This window comes from Labrus mixtus, chromosome 20 (assembly GCF_963584025.1).
Source record: "Labrus mixtus chromosome 20, fLabMix1.1, whole genome shotgun sequence".
Taxonomy (NCBI): Eukaryota; Metazoa; Chordata; class Actinopteri; order Labriformes; family Labridae; genus Labrus; species Labrus mixtus.
Window position 1 is genome coordinate 10,329,565 of NC_083631.1, and position 13,497 is coordinate 10,343,061.

At 41.9% G+C, this 13,497-nt stretch overlaps 2 protein-coding genes across 2 annotated transcripts; one reads left to right on the plus strand and one right to left on the minus strand.

Annotated features, from left to right (window-relative positions):
• Window positions 1-568: 568 nt before the first annotated feature.
• tspan4b (tetraspanin 4b) lies at window positions 569-6,611 on the plus strand. The gene is made up of 8 exons (XM_061027304.1): window positions 569-854; window positions 3,595-3,664; window positions 4,010-4,201; window positions 4,276-4,350; window positions 4,633-4,728; window positions 4,819-4,932; window positions 5,022-5,105; window positions 5,951-6,611. Exons 2-8 carry the CDS (start codon window positions 3,596-3,598, stop codon window positions 6,017-6,019), a joined length of 699 nt encoding a protein of 232 aa, XP_060883287.1. The 5' UTR covers window positions 569-854; window position 3,595; the 3' UTR covers window positions 6,020-6,611.
• bcl2l12 (BCL2 like 12) lies at window positions 6,478-13,225 on the minus strand. Its single transcript, XM_061027299.1, has 8 exons — window positions 12,545-13,225; window positions 11,624-11,799; window positions 10,446-10,647; window positions 10,066-10,306; window positions 9,068-9,172; window positions 8,827-8,900; window positions 8,475-8,750; window positions 6,478-7,051 (listed from the first exon to the last, which is right to left on the minus strand). Exons 2-8 carry the CDS (start codon window positions 11,797-11,799, stop codon window positions 7,007-7,009), a joined length of 1,119 nt encoding a protein of 372 aa, XP_060883282.1. The 5' UTR covers window positions 12,545-13,225; the 3' UTR covers window positions 6,478-7,006.
• Window positions 13,226-13,497: the final 272 nt, after the last annotated feature.

Genomic DNA, 13,497 nt, shown 5'->3' on the forward strand with positions numbered 1-13,497 from the left:
TACGATGGATGCTGCTGTCCGTCATTTTGACCTCTGACCTGTCGCTTTGCATTGTGAGAAACAGTACGTTATGGAGTCTGGTCTGATGCAGACTGAAGATTTTTACAGAATCAGGACGATATCCGGGTTCAGATCTCACATGTCTGGACCAATCAGAACAAACTAGTAGAGAACAGCCAGCATCTCTCCCGCCTCTCCTGTGCAGGAAACAGGAAGTGATCTACTTTATTTTACATGTTCTCCTGCATTAACCTGACTCTGTTTATGGGGTGAAGTCAGACTCTGATTGGCTGAAGGAACCTCAGAAAACAGAGTCTGATATCCTCATCACATCATCGAGTATGGAGCAGAAACTAAAGTTTAAAAAGTCCTGAGTGGGACGAGGTCAGCACAAACACAAAGACAGGACGGGAAGTGTGTGTGTGTGTGTGTGTGTGTGTGTGTGTGTGTGTGTGTGTGAGAGAGAGTACGTCACACAGAGGAAACAGAGCAGTGGAACAAAAGAGGAGACATCTGGAAACCATTGAGGAGAGAGAGAGAGAGAGAGAGAGAGAGAGAGGGTGGGATTGATCACAGAGTGCAGGCTCAAAATCTTCGCTTGGAAAATTACATGAAACATAAAGTTTAAAGTTTGGACTCAGAGAAGAAGAAAACAGAAGAAGAAAACAGGAGAAGAAGAAAACAGAAGAAGAAAACAGAAGAAAAAAACAGAAGAAAAAGAAAACGGGAGGGAAGATCTGAGCGAATGCAGGAAACTTTCTGAAGGAGGTCTAAGGTCTGAAAAATCTGAGTGAAGATTTAAACGAGAGAAGGAGGCCAGAAACACAGACTGAGGCGAGACGCCAGGACGTAAGGTAAACTTTAAACTACAAAGATTAATAATACAGTAGAGATCATAAACTACAGCTTTAACTACAAAGATTTATAAAACTGTAGAGATCATAAACTACAGCTCTATCTACAAAGATCTATAATACTGTAGAGATCATAAACTACAGCTCTATCTACAAAGATTTATAATACTGTAGAGATCATAAACTACAGCTTTAACTACAAAGATTTATAATACTGTAGAGATCATAAACTACAGCTCTAGCTACAAAGATGTATAATACTGTAGAGATCATAAACTACAGCTTTAACTACAAAGATTTATAATACTGTAGAGATCATAAACTACAGCTTTAACTACAAAGATTTATAATACTGTAGAGATCATAAACTACAGCTCTATCTACAAAGATTTATAATACTGTAGAGATCATAAACTACAGCTTTAACTACAAAGATTTATAACACTGTAGAGATCATAAACTACAGCTCTATCTACAAAGATCTATAACACTGTAGAGATCATAAACTACAGCTTTAACTACAAAGATTTATAACACTGTAGAGATCATAAACTACAGCTCTATCTACAAAGATTTATAACACTGTAGAGATCATAAACTACAGCTCTATCTACAAAGATTTATAATACTGTAGAGATCATAAACTACAGCTTTAACTACAAAGATTAATAATACTGTAGAGATAATAAACTACAGCTTTAACTACAAAGATCTATAACACTGTAGAGATCATAGACTACAGCTCTATCTACAAAGATCTATAACACTGTAGAGATCATAAACTACAGCTTTAACTACAAAGATTTATAACACTGTAGAGATCATAAACTACAGCTCTATCTACAAAGATTTATAACACTGTAGAGATCATAAACTACAGCTCTATCTACAAAGATCTATAACACTGTAGAGATCATAAACTACAGCTCTATCTACAAAGATTTATAATACTGTAGAGATCATAAACTACAGCTTTAACTACAAAGATTTATAATACTGTAGAGATCATAAACTACAGCTTTAACTACAAAGATTAATAATACTGTAGAGATCATAAACTACAGCTCTATCTACAAAGATTTATAATACTGTAGAGATTATAAACTACAGCTTTAACTACAAAGATCTATAATACTGTAGAGATCATAAACTACAGCTCTATCTACAAAGATCTATAATACTGTCGGGATCATAAATTACAGCTTTAACTACAAAGATCAATAACACTGTAGAGATCATAAACTACAGCTTTAACTACAAAGATTAATAACACTGTAGAGATCATAAACTACAGCTTTAACTACAAAGATTTATAACACTGTAGAGATCATAAACTACAGCTCTATCTACAAAGATTTATAACACTGTAGAGATCATAAACTACAGCTCTATCTACAAAGATTTATAATACTGTAGAGATCATAAACTACAGCTTTAACTACAAAGATTAATAATACTGTAGAGATAATAAACTACAGCTTTAACTACAAAGATCTATAACACTGTAGAGATCATAGACTACAGCTCTATCTACAAAGATCTATAACACTGTAGAGATCATAGACTACAGCTTTAACTACAAAGATTTATAACACTGTAGAGATCATAAACTACAGCTCTATCTACAAAGATTTATAACACTGTAGAGATCATAAACTACAGCTCTATCTACAAAGATCTATAACACTGTAGAGATCATAAACTACAGCTCTATCTACAAAGATTTATAATACTGTAGAGATCATAAACTACAGCTTTAACTACAAAGATTTATAATACTGTAGAGATCATAAACTACAGCTCTATCTACAAAGATTTATAATACTGTAGAGATCATAAACTACAGCTCTATCTACAAAGATTTATAATACTGTAGAGATCATAAACTACAGCTCTATCTACAAAGATTTATAATACTGTAGAGATCATAAACTACAGCTTTAACTACAAAGATTTATAATACTGTAGAGATAATAAACTACAGCTCTATCTACAAAGATTTATAATACTGTAGAGATCATAAACTACAGCTTTCACTACAACGATCTATAATACTGTAGAGATCATAAACTACAGCTTTAACTACAAAGATTAATAATACTGTAGAGATCATAAACTACAGCTTTAACTACAAAGATGTGTGACATCAGAACATTGTGACATCAGAACATTGTGACATCAGATTTACTGAAACATTTCAAACTGTCTCGTGTTTTGGTGCGTTCCAGTTGATCTCGTAAATGGGAAATTCTGAGTTCCCAGTTGGAAGTGTCAACTGGAATGCCCCCTGAAGTCGTAATTACAACTCAGAAACTCGGAGTGAAAAAAGTAGCCCGAGTTCAGATCCAACATGGCCGCTATACGTGCATCTAAAGGGATGTTTAATCTGTAAATGTTGAGTTTATTAGCAGCTCAGTCGTCTGTTTGTTAAATCAATCAGACCGATGGTCTCTATGGAGGTGTTTTCAGTGTGTTGTTATCGTCTGGTGTTAGCTGACAATACAAAGGTACTCCTGGAGGCGGCAGTTATCTCAGCATAAGTCACACGAAGTGCTCCTGCTATGAATCCTGGGAAATTCTTCAGCAGTATAATTAGGTCCTCTGAGGAGGGAGGGACTTCCTTCCACTCAGCAAGTTGACTTCCTGTGTGAAGTCAGCAGTAAGCATGAGGAGAGGACACGCACATGTTTGTATATATTTCACATAGCTCCTGATGAATTACAGTTATCTTAATCCACAGGATGTCGGTGTCTCGGCGGTGTCTGTGCTGCGTCAAATATCTCATGTTTGTCTTCAACCTCATCTTCTGGGTCAGTATTCAAACAGATCTGTTGACTCTAACTGAAAATAAAAACTGTCTCTTATTTGTTTAGATTTTTAAAATGATTCTTAATGATGAAAGTGCAGGGGGCAGGGCCAGAGGCAGGGGGTGGGGCCAGGGACACTGCGATGGGGGTATCAGTGTTAGTTTGGTCTGCATGTTTCACAATGATCCAACTCTCAGATCAGAAAGTCTCAGTCTGACAAAACACCTCATGATTCCTGTGTGTGTGTGTCTCTGTGTGTGTCTCTCTGTGTGTGTGTGTGTGTGTGTGTGTGTGTGTGTGTGTGTGTGTGTGTCTCTGTGTGTGTCTCTGTGTGTGTTTCCTGATCAGCTGGGAGGATGTGGTCTGTTTGGTATCGGTGTGTGGCTCTCCTTCACTCAGGCAGAGTTTTCCTCTCTTCCACTCTCCTTCCCGTCTCTCTCGGCTGCCAACCTGCTGCTGCTCGCCGGGGGCATCACCATGGTAACGGGTTTCCTGGGCTGTCTGGGAGCTCTGAAGGAACAGCGCTGCCTGCTGGTGATGGTGAGAGGAGGCCTGAACATGATTTATTGAAGCTGAGGATATTTGTGATGTGACTGTTCTCTTCTCCTCTTCAGTTCTTTGTCATCCTGCTGCTGCTCGTCCTCACCGAGGTCATTCTGCTGCTCGTCATACACGTGTTCCACGACCAGGTGAGTCCGCAGGAACCTGTCAGCTGATTGGAGGTATGGTAGGCGTGGTCCCGTTCTTAGATCAGGCTGTAGAGTGTCAGACCAAAGACATAAAGAAAGGGTCAGGTGTACAGATGACATGAAGGAGATGTAATGATCACTGTTAAAAACACCTGTCAGATGAGCTTCTCTCTGTGTGTGTGTGTGTGTGTGTGTGTGTGTGTGTGTGTGTGTGTGTGTGTGTGTGTGTGTGTGTGTGTGTGTGTGTGTATGTGTGTGTGTGTGTGTGTGTCTCGGTGTCAGCTGGACTCTAAAGCCCAAAACGAGCTGAAGGAAGGGATGAAGATTTATGACACAGAACCAGGACTGAAGAAGTCCTGGGACAACGTCCAGAAGATGGTGAGGTCAGAGGTCATCCTCATGATGTTCATACAGTCAGCTGTTTTGTAAAGTCTGATGGTGTGTGTTCTCTCTCTCTCTCTGTCCCAGTTTAAATGCTGTGGAGTGACCAATAAGACAGACTGGTTTGACGTCCTGAATGGGACGCTGCCGTGGTCCTGCTGCTCGGTGGGGACGGATCAGTGTGTAGACGGATGGAGTGAGGTGTGTTAATGATCTCACATCACAAATGATATCTGAGTCCGCAGCCAGGGTCTAACTGTCTGTCTGTTTCTCTACCTGTCTGTCTGCAGCCGTGTTACCAGAAGGCGAGGCAGTGGTTGTTGGATAACATCCCGTCAGTTCTGGTGTTTGGAGTCTGTATCGGCGTTGTTCAGGTAATAAACTCAATTAATGTACCTGGTCTTTAATGTACCTGTTCTTTGATGTACCTGGTCTTTGATGTACCTGGTCTTTAATGTACCTGGTCTTTAATGTACCTGGTCTTTGATGTACCTGGTCTTTAATGTCTTTAATGTACCTGGTCTTTAATGTACCTGTCCCTGGTCTTTAATGTACCTGGTCTTTGATGTACCTGGTCTTTAATGTACCTGTTCTTTGATGTACCTGGTCTTTGATGTACCTGGTCTTTAATGTATCTGGTCTTTAATGTACCTGGTCTTTAATGTACCGGGTCTTTAATGTACCTGTTCATTAATGTACCTGGTCTTTAATGTACCTGTTCTTTAATGTACCTTGTCTTTAATGTACCTGTTCTTTAATGTACCTGGTCTTTAATGTACCTGGTCATTAAATACCTGGTCTTTAATGTACCTTGTCTTTAATGTACCTGTCCCTGTTCATTAATGTACCTGTTCTTTAATGTACCTGGTCTTTAATGTACCTGGTCTTTTTTTCCTGTTTATCTGGAGGAACATTAAAGTCCTCGCTGACTCTGCATGTCTCTTTATGTTGGCCTCGGGTGGTCTGGTACCAAGGTTCACTGATCTTTGGCCTCGGGTGGTCTGGTACCAGGGTACACTTATGAACATAACGATTCTGGAGCATGGTGTTTGTTATGGCCAATCAATGACGAGCAATGCATCAAACAAAAACACAATTTCAAAACATTTTCAAAGATGAACTTCATCAACTCTAGATCCAACATGGTGACAAGTTCTTCTTCATGGAGAGTTCCATTTGTCTAACATGTTCCCCCCCCCTCTATCTCTCCTCTCTGTAGATCCTGGCTCTGGTCTTCTCCATGTTGATGTACTGTCAGATTCTATGTGCAGAGAAACATCTGGACTGAGTGCAGACAGCTGATCTCCTGTGATGATGATGATGATGATGATGATGCTGATCATCTCCTGTCCACACCTGAATCAGAGTTCACATTGAACAGATGATCAGGCTGAAGAATCAGAGCTGGATGATGAACTCTGTAAAATAGAAATTATGAATTATCTCTAATCACTAATTCAACTCTATGATGATCTTATAGCAGACTGTAGTTTAAGAGTTCAACTGTAAAATAAGTTTAATGTTTAAAGGTAACCTGAGAGTTTCACTGCTGAGGCTCAAACACAGACTGATGGAAACCTCACCTGACCCTGAACAGGTACACACACAACCAGCCTGTCAATCAATCAATCAATCAATAAATCAATCAACCAATCAATCAATCAATCAACCGACCACTCTCTGACCCTGTGTGTGTGTGATCCTGAGTGGGGCCAGTAGGGGGGGTCACAGAGGCTGTTGTTAACAGATGTTTGAGGTGTTTTTATTATTCTGTGTCTTCATCACATCTCTCTAATAAATAACATGATGTAAATACATTCAGCATGTACACATATCAACTCCTGTTTCCATGTGCTGTAAATAAAATACGTTTACGTTTCTGCTGCTTCACTATAAATATGAAACATTTCTTCTTTACATCTTCATACCACATTAAAACACTTCTCTATAAATAAATTCAATCGTCTTCCTTCATAAACGATGTAAACAAACAAAAACAATTCAAACAGTTTGTGTCAGCTGATGGAGACGTTCGTCTGAACCTTTAAAGAAACATCATATGTAAAAAACAAATCAGTGCAGAGATCATGTTCTTTCTCCTCAGCAGCTCCTCCTGGTGGCTGATCCCAGTAACTGCAGCACTTTTAAACCCTCTGAGCATGATGAACTCTGAGCGAAGCGTCCAGTGAGCGCAATGTTTAGGAGACTCCATGTTTGAGACGCTCAGAGAGAAGATCTCTCTCTTTGAGAAATGATCCAGAGATCAGACTGATGTTCAGTCAAACTCTGCAGGATCCTCCAGATGTTCAACGATGTTCTCCTGAAGATGGAACAAAAGCTGGGTGAGTGAACAGAACAGAAAACAAGTCTTATATTAAACCTTAAAGGTCCAATCAGTGAAATGATAAAGTGATCTTACTATATGATCAGACATTAAGGAAACATGTTGAAGTGCTGGCTTCTCTGACAACAATGCAGCAGCCAGTATGTCCTCCTTCTAACTTTAGATTCTGGTCCTGAATGCTCTGGATTTGTTTGGACCAGAGAAGGTAGACGGTTTTAAGGCTACCCCCACACGGCTGTTTTGGACGCCCCTCGGTTTGTCAGATATGAGAGCAGTTATCAGGTCAAACCAACAGGTGTTGTAGCGATGGAAGCGGGCAAGAGAAGTGGTTCAGATAGAAGTGATTGTACCCGACCTAAAAAGCCTCTGCATGTTTCTAATAAGCTCCACGAGCAGAAACGTGCTCAAACTAGAATCAATATTGGAGATGCTTTTGAAAAATGGAGAGAGGTTAGAACACAGAAAGGTTTACAGACCCATGCAGAGCTGGATAAACACTGAAGCTTCAGTGTCCACCACATGGTGACCTATGTGAGTATCGACTCTAGAGAGGAGGGGGGACAGCTCTCTATGATGTTTAGAATTTAGACTGCAGTACCCATTTTAAACACTAGGGGGCAGAGTTACATACTGCTCCTATTATCAAATCAGTTTGAACATCTGCTCACAGCTGAGTGAGGTTTAGACTAAATGTTTTTACTCTTCTCATTCAAGTTGTAAAGTTATCAAAATGAATGAATACTTTGTTACAGTCTGATATTTCCATGATCATTAGTAACAATCAATCAAACTTTATTTATAAAGCACATTTCAGACAAATGACCAAAAAGTCCCAAACTTGAAAAGATCTTCTTATTTGAACTCGTGCACACTGAATGTTTCTGTGTTACGAAAACGTTTGTGTAATGTAGGCCCTCCGTACATGTGTGGTGGTGACTGTGTCTGCAGAGACTCTGTCCTCTGACTGGATTTTACTGTTCTGATTTGTTCTGGTTGACTCGGGACGTTTGTGGGCGGAGCTGGTGTGTTTCCTCCAGCCAATGGCAGCGCAGCAGGTGAGTTTAGGAGTGGATACAAAGCGGTGAATATGACGGACGTGGACGTAGCAGCAAAGAAGAGAAAATATAATCAGAGTGAGGAGAAACACCAAGCGGATAAAGCTCGTTCTAAAATGAGGGAGAACCTTGTGTTGTCTTTTACCCGTGGATGTGGACTTAGTCTACTTCCTGTTGGACAGGAAGGTGACAAACACCGGCGGTTAGCTTGTGCTAGCGTGTGTTAGCTTGCAGTGTAGCTACAAGCAGTAAACGTACACACTACATCCTGCAGAGAGTTCTGCTGGTGGCGCTTCCTCCCAGGGGGAGGGGCCAGTCTTTAATAAAAGTTGAAAGTCTCTCACCCAGCCTCCCTGACTCTTCACCCAAGGGGCAAACGTCTCCATGTAGCACTCAGCGTAGCCCTGCATGCGCTGAGCTCCCGTTGCCGTGACGATCCTCCTTGAAACCTCCATGGTCACCGCCATCCGTTTAAGCGTGGGGCTTGCAGAGGGACTTGCAGTGGGGGGCAGGGGCGGGGCCTCAGACACCTGAGTGCTGCTGACGGTGTCGAGGAGTTTGGCGAAGGACGGATAAGAGAGACGAGTCAGGGTGGAGCGCAGGAAGGGGTCGGACTCGATCTGAAGGAGCAGCAGGGTTAAGACAGGTAAAGACAAATAACAGGTAATGCACCTGATGTGTTTAAGCTCCGCCCACCTTAGTGTTGATAGAGTCTCCCTCCAAAGACAGAACCTGGACCAGCCTCTGGACCACGGTCTCTTTCTCACTCACTTACAGACAGACAGAAAGACAGACAGAGAGACAGACAGAGAGACAGACAGACAGACAGTTTTGTGCAATTTAGAAAGTGCTCTCTCTCTTTTGACAGTACAGTTTAAGATCTTTACATTTTTTATCTTCTGTGTGTGTGTGTGTGTGTGTGTGTGTGTGTGTATACCAGGTGAAGTCTGGGGGGCTGGACTTTGTTTTTTTATACTGGTGGACTTCTGGGCGATCTGTTCCAGTTTTTCTGCCACTTCTTCGTAAAACTCAGGAGGATGATCTGTGACAGGACGGAGAATTAAAGTTCATCAGGAGAGAACAGGTGAGAACATTTGAGGACAGGAGAGGACAGGTTAGAACAGGTGAGGACAGGAGAGGACAGGTTAGAACAGGAGAGGACAGGTTAGAACATGTGAGGACAGGAGAGGACAGGTTAGAACAGGTGAGGACAGGAGAGGACAGGTGAGCACAGGTTAGAACAGGTGAGGACAGGTTAGAACATATGAGGACAGGAGAGGACAGGTTAGAACAGGTGAGGACAGGAGAGGACAGGTTAGAACAGGTGAGGACAGGTTAGAACAGGTGAGGACAGGAGAGGACAGGTTAGAACAGGTGAGGACAGGTGAGCACAGGTTAGAACATGTGAGGACAGGAGAGGACAGGTTAGAACAGGTGAGGACAGGTTAGAACAGGTGAGGACAGGAGAGGACAGGTTAGAACAGGTGAGGACAGGAGAGGACAGGTGAGGACAGGAGAGGACAGGTTAGAACATGTGAGGACAGGAGAGGACAGGTTAGAACAGGTGAGGACAGGAGAGGACAGGTGAGCACAGGTTAGAACAGGTGAGGACAGGTTAGAACATGTGAGGACAGGTTAGAACAGGTGAGGACAGGAGAGGACAGGTTAGAACAGGTGAGGACAGGTTAGAACAGGTGAGGACAGGAGAGGACAGGTTAGAACATGTGAGGACAGGAGAGGACAGGAGAGGACAGGTTAGAACAGGTGAGGACAGGAGAGGACAGGTGAGAACAGGTGAGCACAGGTTAGAACAGGTGAGGACAGGTTAGAACAGGTGAGAACAGGTGTGAACAGGTGAGAGGATGTGCAGATAAAAGCAGACATCAGGATTAAGTTTGACCTGCTGTGTGTTTAATAAAAGATGTGTTTTCTTACTGGGGGAGATGAGGGAAGGTGCAGGTTCTGGTTCTCTGATGGACAGACTGCTGGGCCTCTGAGGACGGACTTTGCCTCCGTCTTTGTTTATGTCTCTGTCTCCGTCTCTGTCTTCATCTTTGTCTCTGTCTTTGTTTCTCTTGAAGATCTTGGACAGCCTCTCTCTGATCCTCTTCGGGTTCAGCTTCTTCTTCGGCTTCTTCTCCCCATCGTCTCCATCTGATGAAGAGGAGGGGGACACCTGAGGACAGAGAGAGGTTTATCACACACAGGTGTCACCTCCTTTAATCTCCTCGTCGTGCATCGGAGGGGAGGGACAGAACATCAGGGTCGCTGTTGAACAAACACTTCAACATGTCTTTAATAACAATCCTCCCCACCTTTAATTGGTCCCTGCTATGTCCTGGTTTGGTCCTGTTCTCTCTGTCCAGAGATCCTTTAGAGTCTTTAGCAGATCTACGGGATGTATTTCTACGAGGAACCTGCTTGATCAAATCTTTAAATCCAGATTTCTTCTCGTCTGAGCTGACGTTCTCGGCCTGTGAGTCACAGCTGTCCTTCGAGTGAGGCTGAGCTTTGAACCTGACATGAAGGAGGTTAAAGTAAGGAGAACTACAGGACAGGTACAGGTACAGATACAGTATGGTGAACTACAGGACAGGTAACAGTGTGGTGAACTACAGGACAGGTAACAGTGTGCTGAACTACAGGACAGGTAACTGTGTGGTGAACTACAGGACAGGTAACAGTGTGGTGAACTACAGGACAGGTAACAGTGTGGTGAACTACAGGACAGGGACAGGTAACAGTGTGGTGAACTACAGGACAGGTAACAGTGTGGTGAACTACAGGACAGGTAACAGTGTGATGAACTACAGGACAGGTAACAGTGTGGTAAACTACAGGACAGGTAACAGTATGGTGAACTACATGACAGGTAACAGTATGGTGAACTACATGACAGGTAACTGTGTGGTGAACTACAGGACAGGTAACTGTGTGGTGAACTACAGGACAGGTAACAGTGTGCTGAACTACAGGACAGGTAACAGTGTGGTGAACTACAGGACAGGTAACAGTGTGGTGAACTACAGGACAGGTAACAGTGTGGTGAACTACAGGACAGGTAACAGTATGGTGAACTACAGGACAGGGACAGGTAACAGGAGGGAAAGGGGAGGAGGGAAACCCTTGTTCGTCTCCAGCCCCTCCCTCTTTTCCATATATGGTCATGTCTGATAGATAGAATCACTGAGAGATAATGAAGATGAAATGATGTCATGCAGATTTGTATGTAAACTGTTCTGGGATTCAAAATGTTTTGTTGAATTTATGAATACTGAAGGGATCCTAATAATTTCATTTTAGTCTATTCTGTTGTTTTCTGTCCAACTGTCAGATTGATTCTGTTTGTTTGTTTGTTGTTGTTGTTGGTGAAATTGTATACTGTTATGTGGATGTTGCTTGCCTGTATTTAATCAAATAAAAGATGAAATGATGATGAATACTCATTCTCATCAGTCAGAGGTTGATATCTCAGATTGTAGAGGTGTGTTACCCGTACTTGTTGTGGTCTACGTAGGCTCCTCCCACTCTGCCTGGCCGCTCCACCAGTGGGAGGGCGAGGGTCCGATGGAGGAAGGCTTTGAGGACCAGCTGAGTGTCAGCTTTAATCTCCATCAGAGAGATGGAGGAGACGGAGGAGACGGAGGAGAGGCGCTCTGTAGACGACATCTGACACAAAGAGAAACTTTCTGTTTTCATTCTTAGAAATGTTTTATGAAACAGATAAATTATGTTTGTTTCCTGTGAAGAGTAATGAAGGTATCGTAGATCAGACATGTGTTAGATAACTTCATCAGACAGGTTTGACCGAGACGAAGGAATCCAGACAAACCACTCTTTCACGTTCCTGTAATGTTTTTGTAAAGTTTAAACTTTGTGAACAATTAAAAACACTAAATGACCCAACATGTGGCGTGGAGGACTTCTGTTGTCACGTATCGATTTAGAATCTATTCAAAGTTTTTTTCTGGTCTTATGACAATCCAACTCTCACGACATCAAATGTGAAGTTTACTGAGTCCAGTAGATGTCAGTAAACGCAACACTGAGTGTTTCAGCTACAGGAAAAGGTGAGCGAAGAAGAAAGAGGAGTAGCTTCACCGACCGGACAGGACGGGAAGCATTCCTCTGAAAGTTACCGGGAAATAATCTGATCATAAACAGAATGAAAAAAAAGACGACCGGAAACAAGTTGTGTTTGTTTTTTACAAACTGTGACTAACTCTAATAAATGATTAAAGAGAGAGAGACTTTAAACCCCCCACAGAGAGAATACTTTCACATCATGTAAACATGAAGAACTCTCTCTCTCTCTCTGTCTCTCTGTCACTCTCTGTCTCTCTCTCACTCTCTGACTCTCTCTCTCTCTGTCTCTCTCTCTCTCTCTCTCTTACAAACTTTGATCAGAACTCACCTTTGCTTTCTGTTCGGACAGATTCACGCAGCTGTCCGTGTCTGTGTGTCTCCGTCCTGTCTCTCTCTCTTTGAGTGTGTGTGTGTGTGTGTGTGTGTGTGTGTGCGCAGGGAGCCGGGGGCGGAGCCTGGAGCCTACAGATGGCGACGTGCTTACCGTGATGACGTTTCAGAAAGTTTGTAGTGGATTTGGAAAAGATGTAAAAAACGTGAAGATGGACAGATGGACACAGATCAATAAAACCCAAAAGGAGCGAGGAGAAAGGACGTTTGGGCGCCCATGGTACTGTTGCCTAGCAACAGCGTTCCTATACGGTTACCACTTCCTGTTCACGAGTTTACAGGTTGTTGTTGTTGTTGATACTTATAGTAAGACAGGGTTGTAAAGCAGAACGTGAACACAATAAAACAAACAGGATCAACACAAAGCTCAACATAAACCAGCTTTTTTTAAATCCCTAATAGAAGCTAACACATCAAAATAAAGGCAGATTAAATCACATACAATAGGTCATTCATTCTTTACCTCCAGGTCTCAGGGAACAGCTGATGTAATCATTCAGACATTTCATTCATTTTCTGTTGTTGGTTAAAACAAGTGATTTAATGATGGACTTGAATTCTAAATGAAAAATTGAAAATTTCGACAGTGACTTTGAGAATTTCTGTTTGTGAATGAAAAACTTTGAATATAGTATAATAAAGTTTATTATTATTATTTATTATCATGGTAACAAACCACGACTTTGAGGTTTAGAGAATAAAAACAGTTACTCGATCCAGAATCTTTTGGATAAATAAGAATAAAAAAAGGTGAGAGATTGTTTCTGTATCTTCAACTTCAACTTCATCAGTGTGTGAATGTGTATGAATGGATGAGTTAATACTGATGGACTCTTTACACAGCAGCCTCTACCATCAGTGTGTGAATGTGTATGAATGGATGAGTTAATA

What these genes read in the sequence shown, in the direction of transcription:
- tspan4b (XM_061027304.1), top strand. Translation starts at nt 3,596, where the DNA reads ATGTCGGTGTCTCGGCGGTGTCTGTGCTGCGTCAAATATCTCATGTTT. An exon ending in AGCGCTGCCTGCTGGTGATG is followed by an intron (nt 4,202 to 4,275) that starts GTGAGAGGAGGC and finishes TCTCCTCTTCAG; the next exon opens with TTCTTTGTCATCCTGCTGCT. An exon ending in GGGACAACGTCCAGAAGATG is followed by an intron (nt 4,729 to 4,818) that starts GTGAGGTCAGAG and finishes TCTCTGTCCCAG; the next exon opens with TTTAAATGCTGTGGAGTGAC.
- bcl2l12 (XM_061027299.1), bottom strand. Translation starts at nt 11,799, where the DNA reads ATGTCGTCTACAGAGCGCCTCTCCTCCGTCTCCTCCGTCTCCTCCATC. An exon ending in GTAGACCACAACAAGTACGG is followed by an intron (nt 10,648 to 11,623) that starts GTAACACACCTC and finishes CCTTCATGTCAG; the next exon opens with GTTCAAAGCTCAGCCTCACT. An exon ending in ATAGCAGGGACCAATTAAAG is followed by an intron (nt 10,307 to 10,445) that starts GTGGGGAGGATT and finishes CTCTGTCCTCAG; the next exon opens with GTGTCCCCCTCCTCTTCATC.